The 13,630-nt window shown below is 52.2% G+C and overlaps 1 protein-coding gene across 1 annotated transcript in view; it reads left to right on the top strand.

Annotated features, from left to right (window-relative positions):
* SH3PXD2B (SH3 and PX domains 2B) overlaps positions 1 to 13,630 on the top strand; it is a 122,441-nt gene that overhangs the window by 30,563 nt on the left and 78,248 nt on the right. Inside the window, exon 2 of the mRNA XM_018065558.1 lies at positions 4,065 to 4,145. Within this exon, the coding sequence (XP_017921047.1) occupies positions 4,065 to 4,145 (81 nt within the window). The remainder of the gene's footprint in view (positions 1 to 4,064; positions 4,146 to 13,630) is intronic.

Below are 13,630 nucleotides of genomic sequence, written 5' to 3'. Positions count from 1 at the left end.
ACAGCAGGCTTTGGGGTCCTTCCTAGCACTGACTGTAACTTAAATTACGCACATAGTTCTTCATCAGCTGGTTTATTGCCCATCTTCCCACTCTCCAAGAGTAGGGTCCGGACTGTCCGACTGTCTACTTCATTCTAGTGAACTGGAATTGGTGTTTTCTTTTTCATGACACTAATGACTATTGGGGTGGCTTTGATGACAACTCTTTCTGTTGTAAAATCACTTTTCCAGGGTGACTCTGTCTCCCAAAGAATGCCATGACTCCATAAACAACCCAGGACTAGAGGGAGAGAAAAGGGAGAGAAAAGGGCCAAGATACATGAATCCGTGGTGAAATCATGAAATCACTTCTTTCTAAAACAGAGGCTGGGCACGCATTGGGGAATCAGAGTGCAGGATGCTAAGATTTCTCGAACCTTTCCTCTCTGCCAGGCAAGAAGCTCAGAGCTTTATCTCTGATAATCATCATAAGTCTATGTGAGACGGGCTTGATGACTCCATTTTACAGATAAGGAAACTGAGGCCCTGGGGGTTGGGAAACTGTTCCAACCAGTTAGGAACAGTTCCTTCCTACCTGCCTTGCTTCACTGAAATGAAATAGATGTTGAATTTGGAGAGGCCGTCCCCGGTGAACCTCTGAGTTGGGCATTCAAGGGCACCTCCCACCTTGTCCTGATTTGTCTTTCAATTTTTCATCTCTTCTCACCAGGAGAAACTTCTCCCATAAGTCCCTGGTGTTTACAGTGGGCTCTGGCTCCCTCTGCCCAAAGCTGCTCCTCCTTTTCCTGTTTTGAATGAAGGTATCCTAGCAAGAACTCTTTTGGGAAGAGACTTCGTTTAAAACCACCTTGGAAACCACTGCCAGGCGTGGCCCCCGTGCTCCCTGAGTTGGTCTTTGCCCCACCATCGTAGCCCACCACCCACGGCCTCTTCCTTCCTCTCCTGCACTCTGGATCGGCGTGCCCTTCAAGGCACACCACAGTGACTTCAAGCTTCAGCGAGCCCTCCTGCCCCGCTTCCTGTGCCAGGCAGGGCTAAATTGCATGTGTCAAAAACCCAGCTCAAACTGGCTTCAAAAATAATCCCGGAGTGTGGGCGTGGCCCAAGATTTACTGGCTCAGGAAACCGGAGAGACCAGGAGTAGACTGAGCTACATGCAGAGCTGGATCTAAGGGTCAGACTGTGTCATCCGAAATCTGATACTAGCATCATTCTCAGGCACATTCCTCCTAAGTGATGATGAGATGGTCCCCCAGCAACCCCGGGTCGTGAACTAACAGCACAGCAACCTCAGGGAAGAGAGAACTTGTTTTCCTCAGGGCTGGAGCAGAAGTCCCAGGGCTCGTTCTTAGTGCCTGTGCTTGGCCTGGCATGGGTCATGTGACCACTCCTTAAGCAGCCGCCGTGGACAGTGGTACCCAGCATGGTGTCTAAAGGACTATGTTGAGGTGGGAAAGGAGGTTCCCAGGAGAGAAGTCCAGGCACTCTGGTTGAAAGAAAGGTTTATCAACACAGTAAAATAATGATACAGCAGGGGGAGGAGAGGGTGGGATGAATCGAGAGAGTGGCATTGACTTGTATACCCTACCATGTGTAAACATAGCTAGTGGGAAGCTGCTGCATAACACGGGGAGCTCAGCTCAGCACTCTGCACTGACATAGACTTGGGAGTGGGAGGGAGGCTCAAGAGGGCGGGAATGTAGGTATACTTACAGCTGATTCACGTTGTATGGCAGAAACCAACGCAACATTGTGAAGCAGTTATGCTCCGATTAAAAAAAATAAATGCGAGAAATAATGATGTCTGCCATAGTTGTTCAGTCACTCAGTTGTGTCTGAATGTTTGTAGGCTCATGGACTGCAGCACACCAGGCTTCTCTGTCCTTCACTATCCCATGGCATTTGCTCAAAATCCTGCCCATTGAATCGGTGATGCCATCCAACCATCTCATCCTCTGTCGCCTCCTTCTCCTCTTGCCTTCAGTCTTTCCCAACATCAGGGTCTTTTCCAGCGAGTCAGCACTGCACATCAGGTGGCCAAAGTATTGGAGCTTCAGCTTCAGCATCACAGTTCAAAAGCGCCAGTTCTTCAGCACTCAGACGCTATGGTCCAACTCTCACACTGGTACAAGGCTACTGGAGAAACCACAGCTTCGACTAGATGGACTGTTGTCAGCAAAGCGATGTCTCTGCTTTTTAATATGCTGTCTAGGATTGTTATCCCGTGGATGGAGGAGCCTGGTAGGCTGCAGTCCATGGGGTCGCTAAGGGTCGGGCACGACTGAGCGACTTCACTTTCACTTTTTACTTCACGCATTGGAGAAGGAAATGGCAACCCACTCCAGTGTTCTTGCCTGGAGAATCCCAGGGACAGAGGAGCCTAGTCGGCTGCCGTCTGTGGGGTCGCACAGAGTTGGACGCGACTGAAGCAACTTAGCAGCAGCAGCAGCAGGATTGTCATAGCTTTTCTTCCAAGGAGCGAGTGTCTTTTAGTTTCATGGCTGCAGTCAGCTCTGCAGTGATTTCCACTGTCCACATGTTATTTATCCTCATTTATAAAATCACTGCAGATGGTGACTGCAGCCATGAAATTAAAAGACGCTTACTCCTTGGAAGAAAAGTGATGACCAACCTAGACAGTATATTCAAAAGCAGAGACATTACTTTGCCGACTAAGGTCATTCTAGTCAAGGCTATGGTTTTTCCTGTGGTCATGTATGGATGTGAGAGGTGGACTGTGAAGAAGGCTGAGCGCCAAAGAATTGATGCTTCTGAACTGTGGTGTTGGAGAAGACTCTTGAGAGTCCCTTGGACTGCAAGGAGATCCAACCAGTCCATTCTGAAGGAGATCAGCCCTGGGATTTCTTTGGAAGGAATGATGCTGAAGCTGAAGCTCCAGTACTTTGGCCACCTCATGCAAAGAGTTGACTCATTGGAAAAGACTCTGATGCTGGGAGGGATTGGGGGCAGGAGGAGAAGGGGACGACCGAGGATGAGATGGCTGGATGGCATCACGGACTCGATGGACGTGAGTCTGAGTGAACTCCGGGAGATGGCGATGGACAGGGAGGCCTGGCGTGCTGCGATTCATGGGGTCACAGAGTCGGACACGACTGAGCGACTGAACTGAACTGAACTGAGCTGATGCATGTGCTGTCTCCCAGCTCACTCTCTACTCATGGAGTCAGAAGCCTTGCCTGTGTAATCCTGTGCCTCTATTAACACCCAGCCCCTCGGGTTTATTTCTGTTTCTAGATGGCTTTCACACATGTGTGTTTTACATGTCAAAATCACCCTGTAACACAGATCATTTGTGCAAAGCAGAAATGGATGTGCTTATCCCTTATCCCTTGAGTACCCAGGTGGGGTCCAGGGCCACCAGCATCCCCAGCTAGAGGCCTCTGACCTGTCGTCACTTGTTTTGCCTGTTGATGTCGTGCCTCAGTTAGTGACAGATTAGAAGCATGGCCCTGTGGTTTGTAGAGTGGTTTCCCATCTTCTGCTTTATTGGAGCCTCACGCTATCCTGGTAGGCAGCAAAAGCAGATGTTATCAGCACACTTTACAGATGGAGAAACTGCACATAGAGGGAAACGGTGACTCAGCCCAGGTCCTAGCTGGAGGAAATGACACAATGGCTAAGCTTATGGGAAACTCGAGAGAGCTGAGAGCCACGGGTCGCTATGACTTCGGACAAATGCAAGCTTTAAGAGTGATGCTGACAAAATAGCCAGCCCGATGGCTCTCTGAATTGAGTGGAGAGTAAAAAGTCCTGAAAATAACAGCGTCTCCTGAAATAAGCAGGGTGCTTATGCTTTCCTAGCCTCGATTTCCTGTGATGCTTTGCACAACTCTCACAGGCGAGGGTATCATACCCATTTTACTGAGGAGGAAGCTGGGTCTCAGAGAGGGCGAGTAGCCTATCCCAAGTCATAGAGCTGGTCAGGGGCAGAGCTGAGAGTCAAACCCAGGCCTTCCTGCCTCTGACCCCTGTGCTTTGCGCTAGAGCCCTGGCGGTGGAGAGGCTGCCTCTGTGTTAACGGCCATCTCTGCTCCTGCCTGCAGGTCTACATCATCCGGGTCACGTGGTCCAGTGGCTCCACAGAGGCCATTTACCGGCGCTACAGCAGATTCTTCGATCTCCAGGTAAGGACGTGGGGTCTCCAGGGAGCTGCAGGTAGGCAAGGGTGTATATGGACCTCCTTTCCGCTTGGACTTCAGAGCCTGGATCCTCACCCACAGCGGATGCACAGTATTCATTTCCCAGACCTAGAAACGATGTCCGTCTGCTCACCTCAGCAGCTCATATGCTATAAAGATGTAGAGAAGATGAGTTTGGCCCCTGTGTAGGGATAACACAAATTTGTGGAGCATTCCATATTAAAAAAAAAAAAAAAAAGGTGTCCATCACTTTGGGGATATAAGTGATGGGCTGTATTGCTTTTGCTTTGATATTCAGTATCTTTTAAATAGAAGAAAGTCTCCTGTTGACTGCTCTAGAATGGAGGCTAATCTGGAAATTGTTTGTGTTTGGCTTTGGCGTTCAGATCTTAAACTTGTGTAATCGTGTTTGCTGGTGAGTTATGTGTGATCAGATTTTATGGGGCCATTCTGCTCTCAAGACAGACCCAAATCTTCCCTCACCTTGGCCTCCTCTCCCCATCAGGCTCCATGTTTAGCCCCTGAAACGCCTGCTGTGTATTGAGGGCATCGCACTTGCCCTTTCCTAAGGCCGGTCCTCGCCCAAAACGCCTCCAGCACCCTCCAGGGCCTGTTGGCTCGCCACCCTCAGGACTCTCATCCCCTGGAAAGCCTGGTCTGACTTTACTTCCCAGCCAGCGAGAGCTGCGTCCCCTAAACCCGCCCCCCCCACCCCCAGCTCTGTATCCCTTTGTCCTGATTCTAGTGAAGCTGTCCCACCCTAATCCATGACCCTTGTGGGCAGGGAGCGCATCTTCATCCTCTCCCGCCTTCGTGTTTTACTCAAGGACACTGTATGTAGCCAGTCAGCGTCTGTGAATGAATGAATGAACAGAGGAACAGAGGGATGGACTGATGTCCACACCGAGCACCACTGGTCTCGTGGGGAGCCTCTGGACAGCTGCGTGTAAGCCCCTCCCCACTAGGGCAAAAGAGCTGTAATCCATGGATCAGTAGCGTTATCCTGACATCACCAACAGCCAGCAAATCAGAGCAAGTATATCTTGATGAGAAGTCACAGTGCCTGATATCATGTAGCAGATTCCTTTAGGAAACGCAGGCCTTCGGAGGAGATGGTAACTTGCTTGGCTTCCTGAACCCACAAGTGTTCCATGCCGCGCGGTGAGGGGCTCACCTACCTGACAGGCCAGTGTGAGGGCTCGTGGAGATGACTGTCTTCTTTTCCTTTGTATCAGTTAGGCTGCTTTTGTTGCAAATGACAGAAACCCAACTCAAACTAACCTAAGTAAACAGGAGGATTTAGGGCACTGTTGGAATAGAACGCCCTGGGAGGGGGAAACTGGCAGGCTTCAGGCACAGCTTGGTCCAGGGTTTTCCACTGTGTCCTCTTGTCCAGCTTCTCTCTCTCGTTCTGGATTCCCAGTTCCCTTGCATTGGCTTTATCTCAGGCCTCATGTGGTTGCAAAATGCTCTGGGCTCACGCTCAGCAGGAAAGAGTGAAAGGTCACTTCACAGAAGTGCCAGCAAACAGTGTTTTCTAGGCTCATCTCTAAGCCAGTCAACAGGGCTGAGGAATGTGATGGCCAGTGGACTTGTCCAGTCCCTGCTCTGCCTCTCAGTCACGGGGCTGGGGCTGAGGCGTGGCGAGAACAGCTGTGATCCGAGGTAGAGGGGACACCGTGGGGCCGTCAGAAGAGTCCTTGTCGTTTGGGAACGCATGTAAGAATTAAAGATTTTAAAATTTAAAAAAAATAAAAAATTAAAAAAAAAAAAAAAAAAAAGAAGAGTCCTTGTCCTCCGCACACCAGCCTGCCTCTCTGCCGCCCCCCTTCTCTCTGAAGGTTAGGTGATATTAACCACAGGCATCCTCGGTCGAACAGACCTAATCTGTTTCTGAAAATGTCAAATGGAAGATTTTCAGAGGCTGTGTCCCAATATTTTGAAGGGGGAGGAGCAATGTTGATGTGCTCTTAACCGCTTTCCCCAGCATCACCAAACAGTCGACATTACAAACTGCCGTGAGTGACTACACACGGGCCAGCACTTAACCCCTGTTACCTAACTGCTTACAATGTAATGAACTCAGCGGTGCAGTAAAGCCAAACAGGATCGTATACAAACAATATTTTTCTGCTGCTGCTGCTGCTAAGTCGCTTCAGTCGTGTCCAACTCTGTGCGACCGCATAGACGGCAGCCCACCAGGCTCCGCCGTCCCTGAGATTCTCCAGGCAAGAACACTGGAGTGGGTTGCCATTTCCTTCTCCAGTGCGTGAAAGTGAAAAGTGAAAGTGAAGTAGCTCAGTCATGTCTGACTCTTCGCGACCCCATGGGCTGCAGCCTACCAGGCTCCTCCGTCCGTGGGATTTTCCAGGCAAGAGTACTGGAGTGGGGTGCCATTGCCTTCTCCGATCTTTTCTTCTGGTCCACAGCAAACCTGTACCGAATGTCAGTACCCAAAGAGGCTCTGTGTTAACGATGCTAAGATACTATCTAAAATGGACTTGGCAGGGGCTTCCCTGGCAGTCCAGTGATTAAGACTCCAGGCTTCCACTGCAGGGGCCGTGAGTTCAATCCCTGACTGGGGAGCTAAGATACTAAGATCCCACAAACTGTGTGACACAGCCAACAAATAAATAAAGGAAGGAGAAGACGCAGGCATGGTGAGGGGGAGTCGGGTAGGGCTGACCCTGGGGCAAAGGCAGGGAGGGTGACAGCTATAATGCCCAACACCTCCAGACACCGTGAGCCGAACCTCAGTCCTGTGTGAAACTGATGGAGATCCACACCCTCTTTCCCAGACACAAGGGTGATTTATGCAGACCCATTATGGCAGATCTCTAAAGCATAGGGGCTGGGTAAATGTTTTGCAAGTTGTTAGACTGATTTTTTTTTTTAATGCACTGGGGGGAGTTGGGAGTGCTACCTGTATTTTGCTTTCAGAACCCTCTTCCCTGCCTGATGCATCCAAGAAGGAACAGAGGGACAGAGATGGGTGACATGGGTGATTGCTCACCTAGAGAATAATGGCGTGCACAGAACAGACACCCTCCCAGCTAGCTGAGGCATACAGAAGTGGGGTGGATTGATGCAAGGAGGCAGGTGTGCCCCCATGGAACCCAGAGCGAGGGGTGTAGTTGGCTTCACAGGGTCCCGGAGCCAGCAACAGAATGATCCTCCAGAAGCCCCCAGGCCAGAAACTCTCCGAACAAGCTCCCTTTCCTGCCAACCCCTCTAGACCAGCTTGCTCTGCTGGCCCACTGGCCCACATGCCCCTTCAGTCCTGAGGTGAAGTGCCCTTCCCTGTGTCCAGCACTGGAGTTTGGATACCGATTCCAGTGTCTGAGAGAGAGCCCCTGAGTGTCAGTGTCCGGGGTCAGAGTCCACCCCCGAGCCTGCCATGTGTGGCCCGAAGAGTGGAGCGTGGGCCGGGCAGTGTGTGGGGAATTTGACTGGGTCATCGATTTGCCCGTTGCAGCTGCGCTCAAGGCTTCTGACCTTGACTTCCGGGGTTTGACAGACCTGGGCTCACATCTCAGCTTTGCCGTCTCAGTCTCAGCTTGGTGTCCCGCTCTGTTTCTGAGCCTCGGTTTCCCCGTCCTCGTGTTAAGAATGAAGGCACTTTCCCCGCATCTCCCGTGACAGTTCGCTGAGCGGTGCCTGGCTCAGGAAGCAGTAGCAGTCACCTGCTGTCACTCTGCCCAGATGGGACCTGCCAAAGTGACATCATCAGGGAACATTTGAGGCGGGGTTGGATCCCCGGGCGCCCTGGCCCAGAGCCTGTATTCCCTCCACTGTCCTGCTCTAACTCAACTTTCTTACTTCTCCCAGAACTTAAAAGTGAGGTTTCCTCCCTGCCTCGCCATAATAGGTATTAATTGGAGGTTTACTGTGACATAAAGCTGCCTGAGACTCCACTCCCAAAACAAAGTCGTCTAGAAGCAGGGCTTAAGGGAGCTTTAAAGAGTTCCAGATGGGCAGCTGGAGTGGGAGAGTCCTGAAATTCCAGAGGGGCCTGCCCTGCCTCCAACCTCATACCTGATTGGGGGAAACTGGAAGAAGTCAAGGCAGGACCCCACCCGCCAAAGTGGGCTGATCCCAAGGACCAGGCAGGAGGGGAGGCCCGCCCGCATGGGACCTCAGCACCCCGAAGTCGGTGATTTCATGACCCACCCCGCCCCCACTGCTGGCTGGGAGTAGCCTTGGCTTTCTCCCACAGCTTGGCTCAGAGTGTAGGGGACGGTCAATCTTTCGTGGAGGAGCAGCTCGGCCTGTATGGCGTAATGGAAACAGCAGAGGACTCGGTCGGGAGACTTGGGACCCAGCCGCCTATGCTGTGTGGCCATGGGCACACCCCTTAACCCCTCTGTGCCCGATGGTGACTTCTTCATCAAGTAGCATGGGGGTGGCAATAGTAGAAACAGCTGGCATTGCTGGGATGTTGCCCCCTCAGCCTCGAGACGAAATGACTTGTTTAATCCTCATGTCAAGCTTATCAAATCATACCGATGAAGAAACCCAGGCTCAGAAAGGTTCAGGCATCTGCCCAAGGTCACACAGCCGGTAAGCAGTAGAGCTTGGATTTGAAGCTGGGCAGCAACACCAGAGTCCAGTCTCATCCTCTCTGCTTCCCTGTGTGCCCCTCGTGAATCACCGCTTCACAAGGCTTCTCTGGAGTTAAAAGTGATGACGTGTGTCCGGAAGAGGCAAATCCATAGAGATGGAAAGCAGATTAGTGGTTGCCAGGAGCCAGGGAGAGAGGAGGAGAGCCTGCTAATGGGTACTGGGTGTCTTTTGGGGGTGATGAAATTGTTCTGGAATTAGATAATGGTGATTGTTGCACAACCTTGTCAATATACTAAAAACCACTGAATTGTACACTTTAAAAGGGTGAACTTTATGGTATGTGAAGTATATCTCAATTCCTTTTCGTAGAAAAGTGATGATGTGTGCGAGAGCAGTTTCTGGGTTGTCAAGCCCTCAGCAAATGTCAGCTGTTGGGGTTATTGATGGGCGTGGGTTGCTGCTAGGAGCTGGCGTGAAGATTACAGCAGGAGATGATGCCAGTTTAATAGAGTGGTTAAGATCCTGGGCTTTGACCCAAACGCTGCCACTTCCTGGCCGTGAGACCTTGGTTTAGTCAGAAGTGTTTCAGTTATGGAGGACAGAAGCCTGGTCTGTATGGATTATTCAAAAAGAACGCTGATCAGCTAAATGGAGCTGAGAAGACTGAGGGCGCTTGGCTTCGGGTCTGCCTGGATCTAGGGGCCACAGTCGCAGTGAGGACCTGCCGTCTTCTGGTTCTCGGCCTGCTCTGGGTGTTGACTGTATGGTGGTGGCCATAGCCCCCAGCTTAGCGAACAACTCAGCTCAGTGACTTCAGGGAAAAACAGAACGCCCCAGTGGTTTCATCACAAGTCTTAGCGGTTCTTCCGGGGTGTCTGGCCAGGAACAGCCCAGGAAGTGGAGGAATCCCACCACATCCATGCATGCTGGCTGAAAGAGGAGTAGAAGATGCCCCAGAAGAAGCCAGAGACTTGCCGCCAGGGAAGAGGGGGTAACCTGTGCGTGACGCAACAGCAGATGCCCCCTCTGGTGGGGCCAGGACACCCGGGCAGAGGAAAAGGCCTGCACGGAGGCCTCCGGGGTGGAAGGAAGGAGCATGACTCAGGCTCCTCTGTGGGAAAAGAGACTCACAGTTCCCAGCAAGAATGGCCCCCTGTCACTGTCTGGGGACGCCTGCTGCTGCTGCTTGACATCGGCCATGTGACTCGTGTGAGGGTGTCAGCGGGAGAGCCCTGGGCTTGGAGCGGAAAGGCCTTGCTGTCCCAGTGCTCTGTCTGACCCGCTGTGCGGCCTTGGGCAGGCCCCTCAGCCTCTCTGAACCTCCCTTTCTGCCCTCATCTGAGCCACTCTGGAGAATCTCGCAGAGTGTAACAGAGAGCTGACCTCCAAGCAGGGCATTGGGTGGGGACAGGAGAGCCCGAGGGCAGAGCTTTGAGGAGGTGTGGTTGGTTGAGCAATGTAATTTTTTTTGAGCAATGTAATTTTTGAGCTGTGGTGTTGGAGAAGACTCTCGAGAGTCCCTTGGACTGCAAGGAGATCCAACCAGTCCATCCTAAAGGAGATCAGTCCTGGGTGTTCATTGGAAGGGCTGATGTTGAAGCTGAAACTTCAATACTTTGGCCACCTGGTGCCAAGAGCTGACTCACTGGAAAAGACTCTGATGCTGGGAGGGATTGGGGGCAGGAGGAGGAGGGGACAACAGAGGATGAGATGGTTGGATGGCATCACCAACTCAATGGACATGGGTTTGGGTGGACTCTGGGAGTTGGTGATGGACGGGGAGGCCTGGCGTGCTGCGGTTCATGAGGTTGCAAGGAGTCGGACACGCCTGAGCGGCTGAACGGAACGAACTGAGCAATGTAATGACACTGTATTGGGCTGTTCACTGAGACATTCCAGCTGCCTGACTTAGGCGTCATTTCATATAGTCCTCGGGCCTCCCCAGTGGCTCAGTGGTAAAGAATCTGCCTGCAATGCGGGAGAGGCAGGTTGGACCCTGAGTTGGGAAGATCCCCTGGAGAAGGGCATGGCAACACACTCCAGTATTCTTGCCTGGAGAATCCCATGGACAGAGGAGCCTGGGGGGCTGCAGTCCATGGGACATGACTGAAGCAACTGAGCACACACACGTGCACATTAAGTCCTCACTTACACGCATGAAGTCAGATGGGGGAAGGGAAGCTCAGAGAGGCAAGAATCACGTGCCTAGAAGGTAGTGTGGGTGGGATTCAGCCCTGGGGGTGGCTGAGTCTGAACCCTGTGCTCCTAACTGCTGTACCCACACCTCCTGGAGGCCCAGGATTGCCTTCGAGTCTGTCTCCTCATGGAGTTCTGCCCTTTGAAGAGAGCTGCTCTTTGAAGGCCCACTTGGCACCTCCTTGTGAGATTCAGGTAGCATCTGTCCTGCGGACGGCTGCTCTGAGCAGGACACGGCCCCTCACAGACAGACCCTGAGTGTGTGATGGATCTGTTCTACCGTGTGCCTTGCGACCTTTGCCCTCTGAGTTTTCCCGGGAGTTCATTGCATCCTCAAGGCCGAGGGTCGTGGTCATCCCTGGAACCAAGGGTTCCCTCATGGAGGTTTGCTGAGCCAGACTCCAGATACTGCCTGTCCCTGCGTCCTCTGTCCCAGCCAGGGAACTCAGGCAGCACTTGCTTCCTGGAGGAGGTGGCAGCCTAGCAGAGTCTTGACTATGAGTAAGGAGTTGCCCCACCGACAGGGTGGGGGAGGTCATTCCACACAGAGGACACCACGTGTGCAAAGATGGAGAAGCGTGAGAGAGCAGGACTGTTAGCTTGGCATCTCGCAGAATTCCCATGGCGCACGAGCCAGCTGGTCAGCCTGCCAGGCAGGGGGCTGGCGAGAGAAGCACCGACCGCTTGTGCCCTGTAAGCAGGAGCCCTCCGCACTCCGGGGACGGCTTCTGGGCACGGGTGCTTTCAGCGGGGTCTGTTTCCCAAACGTAGCATGTCACAGAGCTGAAGGCAGACTGCCGCATCTTGGTCTGAGCCTTTTGTTTCTCCCCAGAGAAGGGAACTGAGACCCGTAGACGGGAGAGGCTGTCCCATGTCGCATGGCAAGCATCGTTTGTTTCCACTTTCTGTTGAGATAGGACATCCCCTGACATACTTCATGAGCTCTGGGAACTGCTGGAAGCCCCCAGGCTCCACCACGGAAGCCATGGGGAGGGAGTGTTTCTTCCCGTCTTTTCTGGGAGCAGGTGTAGGAGGGGCACAGCTGAACCTCTCTCTCCGCAGGCAGGCCTTGCCCAGCTGGGAAGACTTCCCGGCGAGCTCGTAGCCAACACTTGGCCTGGGATTCCACCAAGCATCTTTACCCAGATACTGTCTTTGCTGGCTCCTCAGACACACTTTCTTTCCCCAGACATTATCTTCTGAAATTGGGGTGTTATACACACCAGCTTATTTGTTCCCTTGTGTCTGAAAACCGTTGCCATATTGATGGTGTAGAGCTGAGGACATGTAAGAGTTACCTCTCTTCTCACAGCATCTGTGGGAGAATTGATTCCAGGACCGCTCCCTCTCACCCCACAATGGACACAAAAATCCAAAGATGCCCAGGTCCCTGGTGTTAAATAGTGTGCCTGAGTACTCAGTCACTAAGTTGTGTCTGACTCTGCGGTCCCCATGGATTGTAGCCCACCAGGCTCCTCTGTCTATGAGATTTTCCAAGCAAGAATACTCACTCTAGTGAGATGTCATTTCCTGCTCCAGGGGATCTTCCTGAGCCAGAGATCAAACCTGCGTCTCCTGCATTAACTGGTGGGCTCTTTACCACTAGTGCCACCTGGGAAGCCCATTAAATAATGTATTTGCATATAAGCTACACACATTCTCCTATATAGCTTTAAACCATCTCTAGGTTACTTATACCTAACACAGTGTAAATGCTATGTAAATAAAAGGTAAACGCTTTTGCTTTTACCTAAAGGTAAATGCAACTATGTAAATAGTTGCCAACTGGAGTAGAATCAAGTTTTGCTTTTCTGGAACTTTCTGAAAGATTTTTTCCCTCAAATATTTTTGATCTGCCATTGGTTGAGTCTGCAAGTAGGGGACCCGAGGGTATGGAGGGCCAACTGCAATTCTTTATTTGGAAAACAGAAAGAGGGAAGATTGTATAGGTTGATTGCATCTAAGGCCCAAAGCAGGGCCTGTTGCCACCACCTGGAAAATAATTTCTCCATTTCTCGACAGTGGCTGACCAAACCAGTTAACCAGCTCTTCATTCATTGGTTCACCCATTATTCATCCGTTCTTTGCACAGATATATCCCAGGGGCCTACCATGTACCAGACAGGAGGTGACGGGGAAGGGGGTGGGCCAGAGGGCCGCCCAGTAAGGGGGTCAGGCTGAGAACATGCTGCCCTGACTGAGAAGGGGCTGTAAGAAGGAGAGAAGTGGGGCCGTGGACAGACAGGACGGACAGCGGGCTCCAGTGGAGACCAGGACATGTCAACATTGAGCAAAGCAAGCTCGTCGAGGGGACAGAATCCCCAGAGGCAATCAACAACGCACCATCAATGGTAACTGCAGTGAGACAGTTGTTTGCAAGGAGAGGCGATCAAAGCCTGGGAGCTGATTTGCTTTTGGTCTTAGCGTGTCCTGGCCCGAGAACCACATGGCTTCCCACCAGCCTGCAGCTGCCCGTGACGGTCACCTGGGCCCTTGCACACTGCCTGCCCTGGCTCTCCTGGGACTCGGGGGCCTTTGTCCCAGTGCGGGAGTGCACCCCTCCACGTCCAGTCTGCCGCTAACACAAACCACGTGTGGACCTCCACGCCAGCCTCCAGGATGTTTTCCTTGGACAGCCCGTCTCCTCTCCCTCCACCACAAGCTGCGTCCTGAAAACTGCTGATGGAGTGTTCTCCCGTTCCCCTGTGATG

The sequence above is a fragment of the Capra hircus genome, chromosome 20 (assembly GCF_001704415.2).
Source record: "Capra hircus breed San Clemente chromosome 20, ASM170441v1, whole genome shotgun sequence".
Classification (NCBI taxonomy): Eukaryota; Metazoa; Chordata; class Mammalia; order Artiodactyla; family Bovidae; genus Capra; species Capra hircus.
This window is presented reverse-complemented; position numbering and strand designations above follow the sequence as displayed.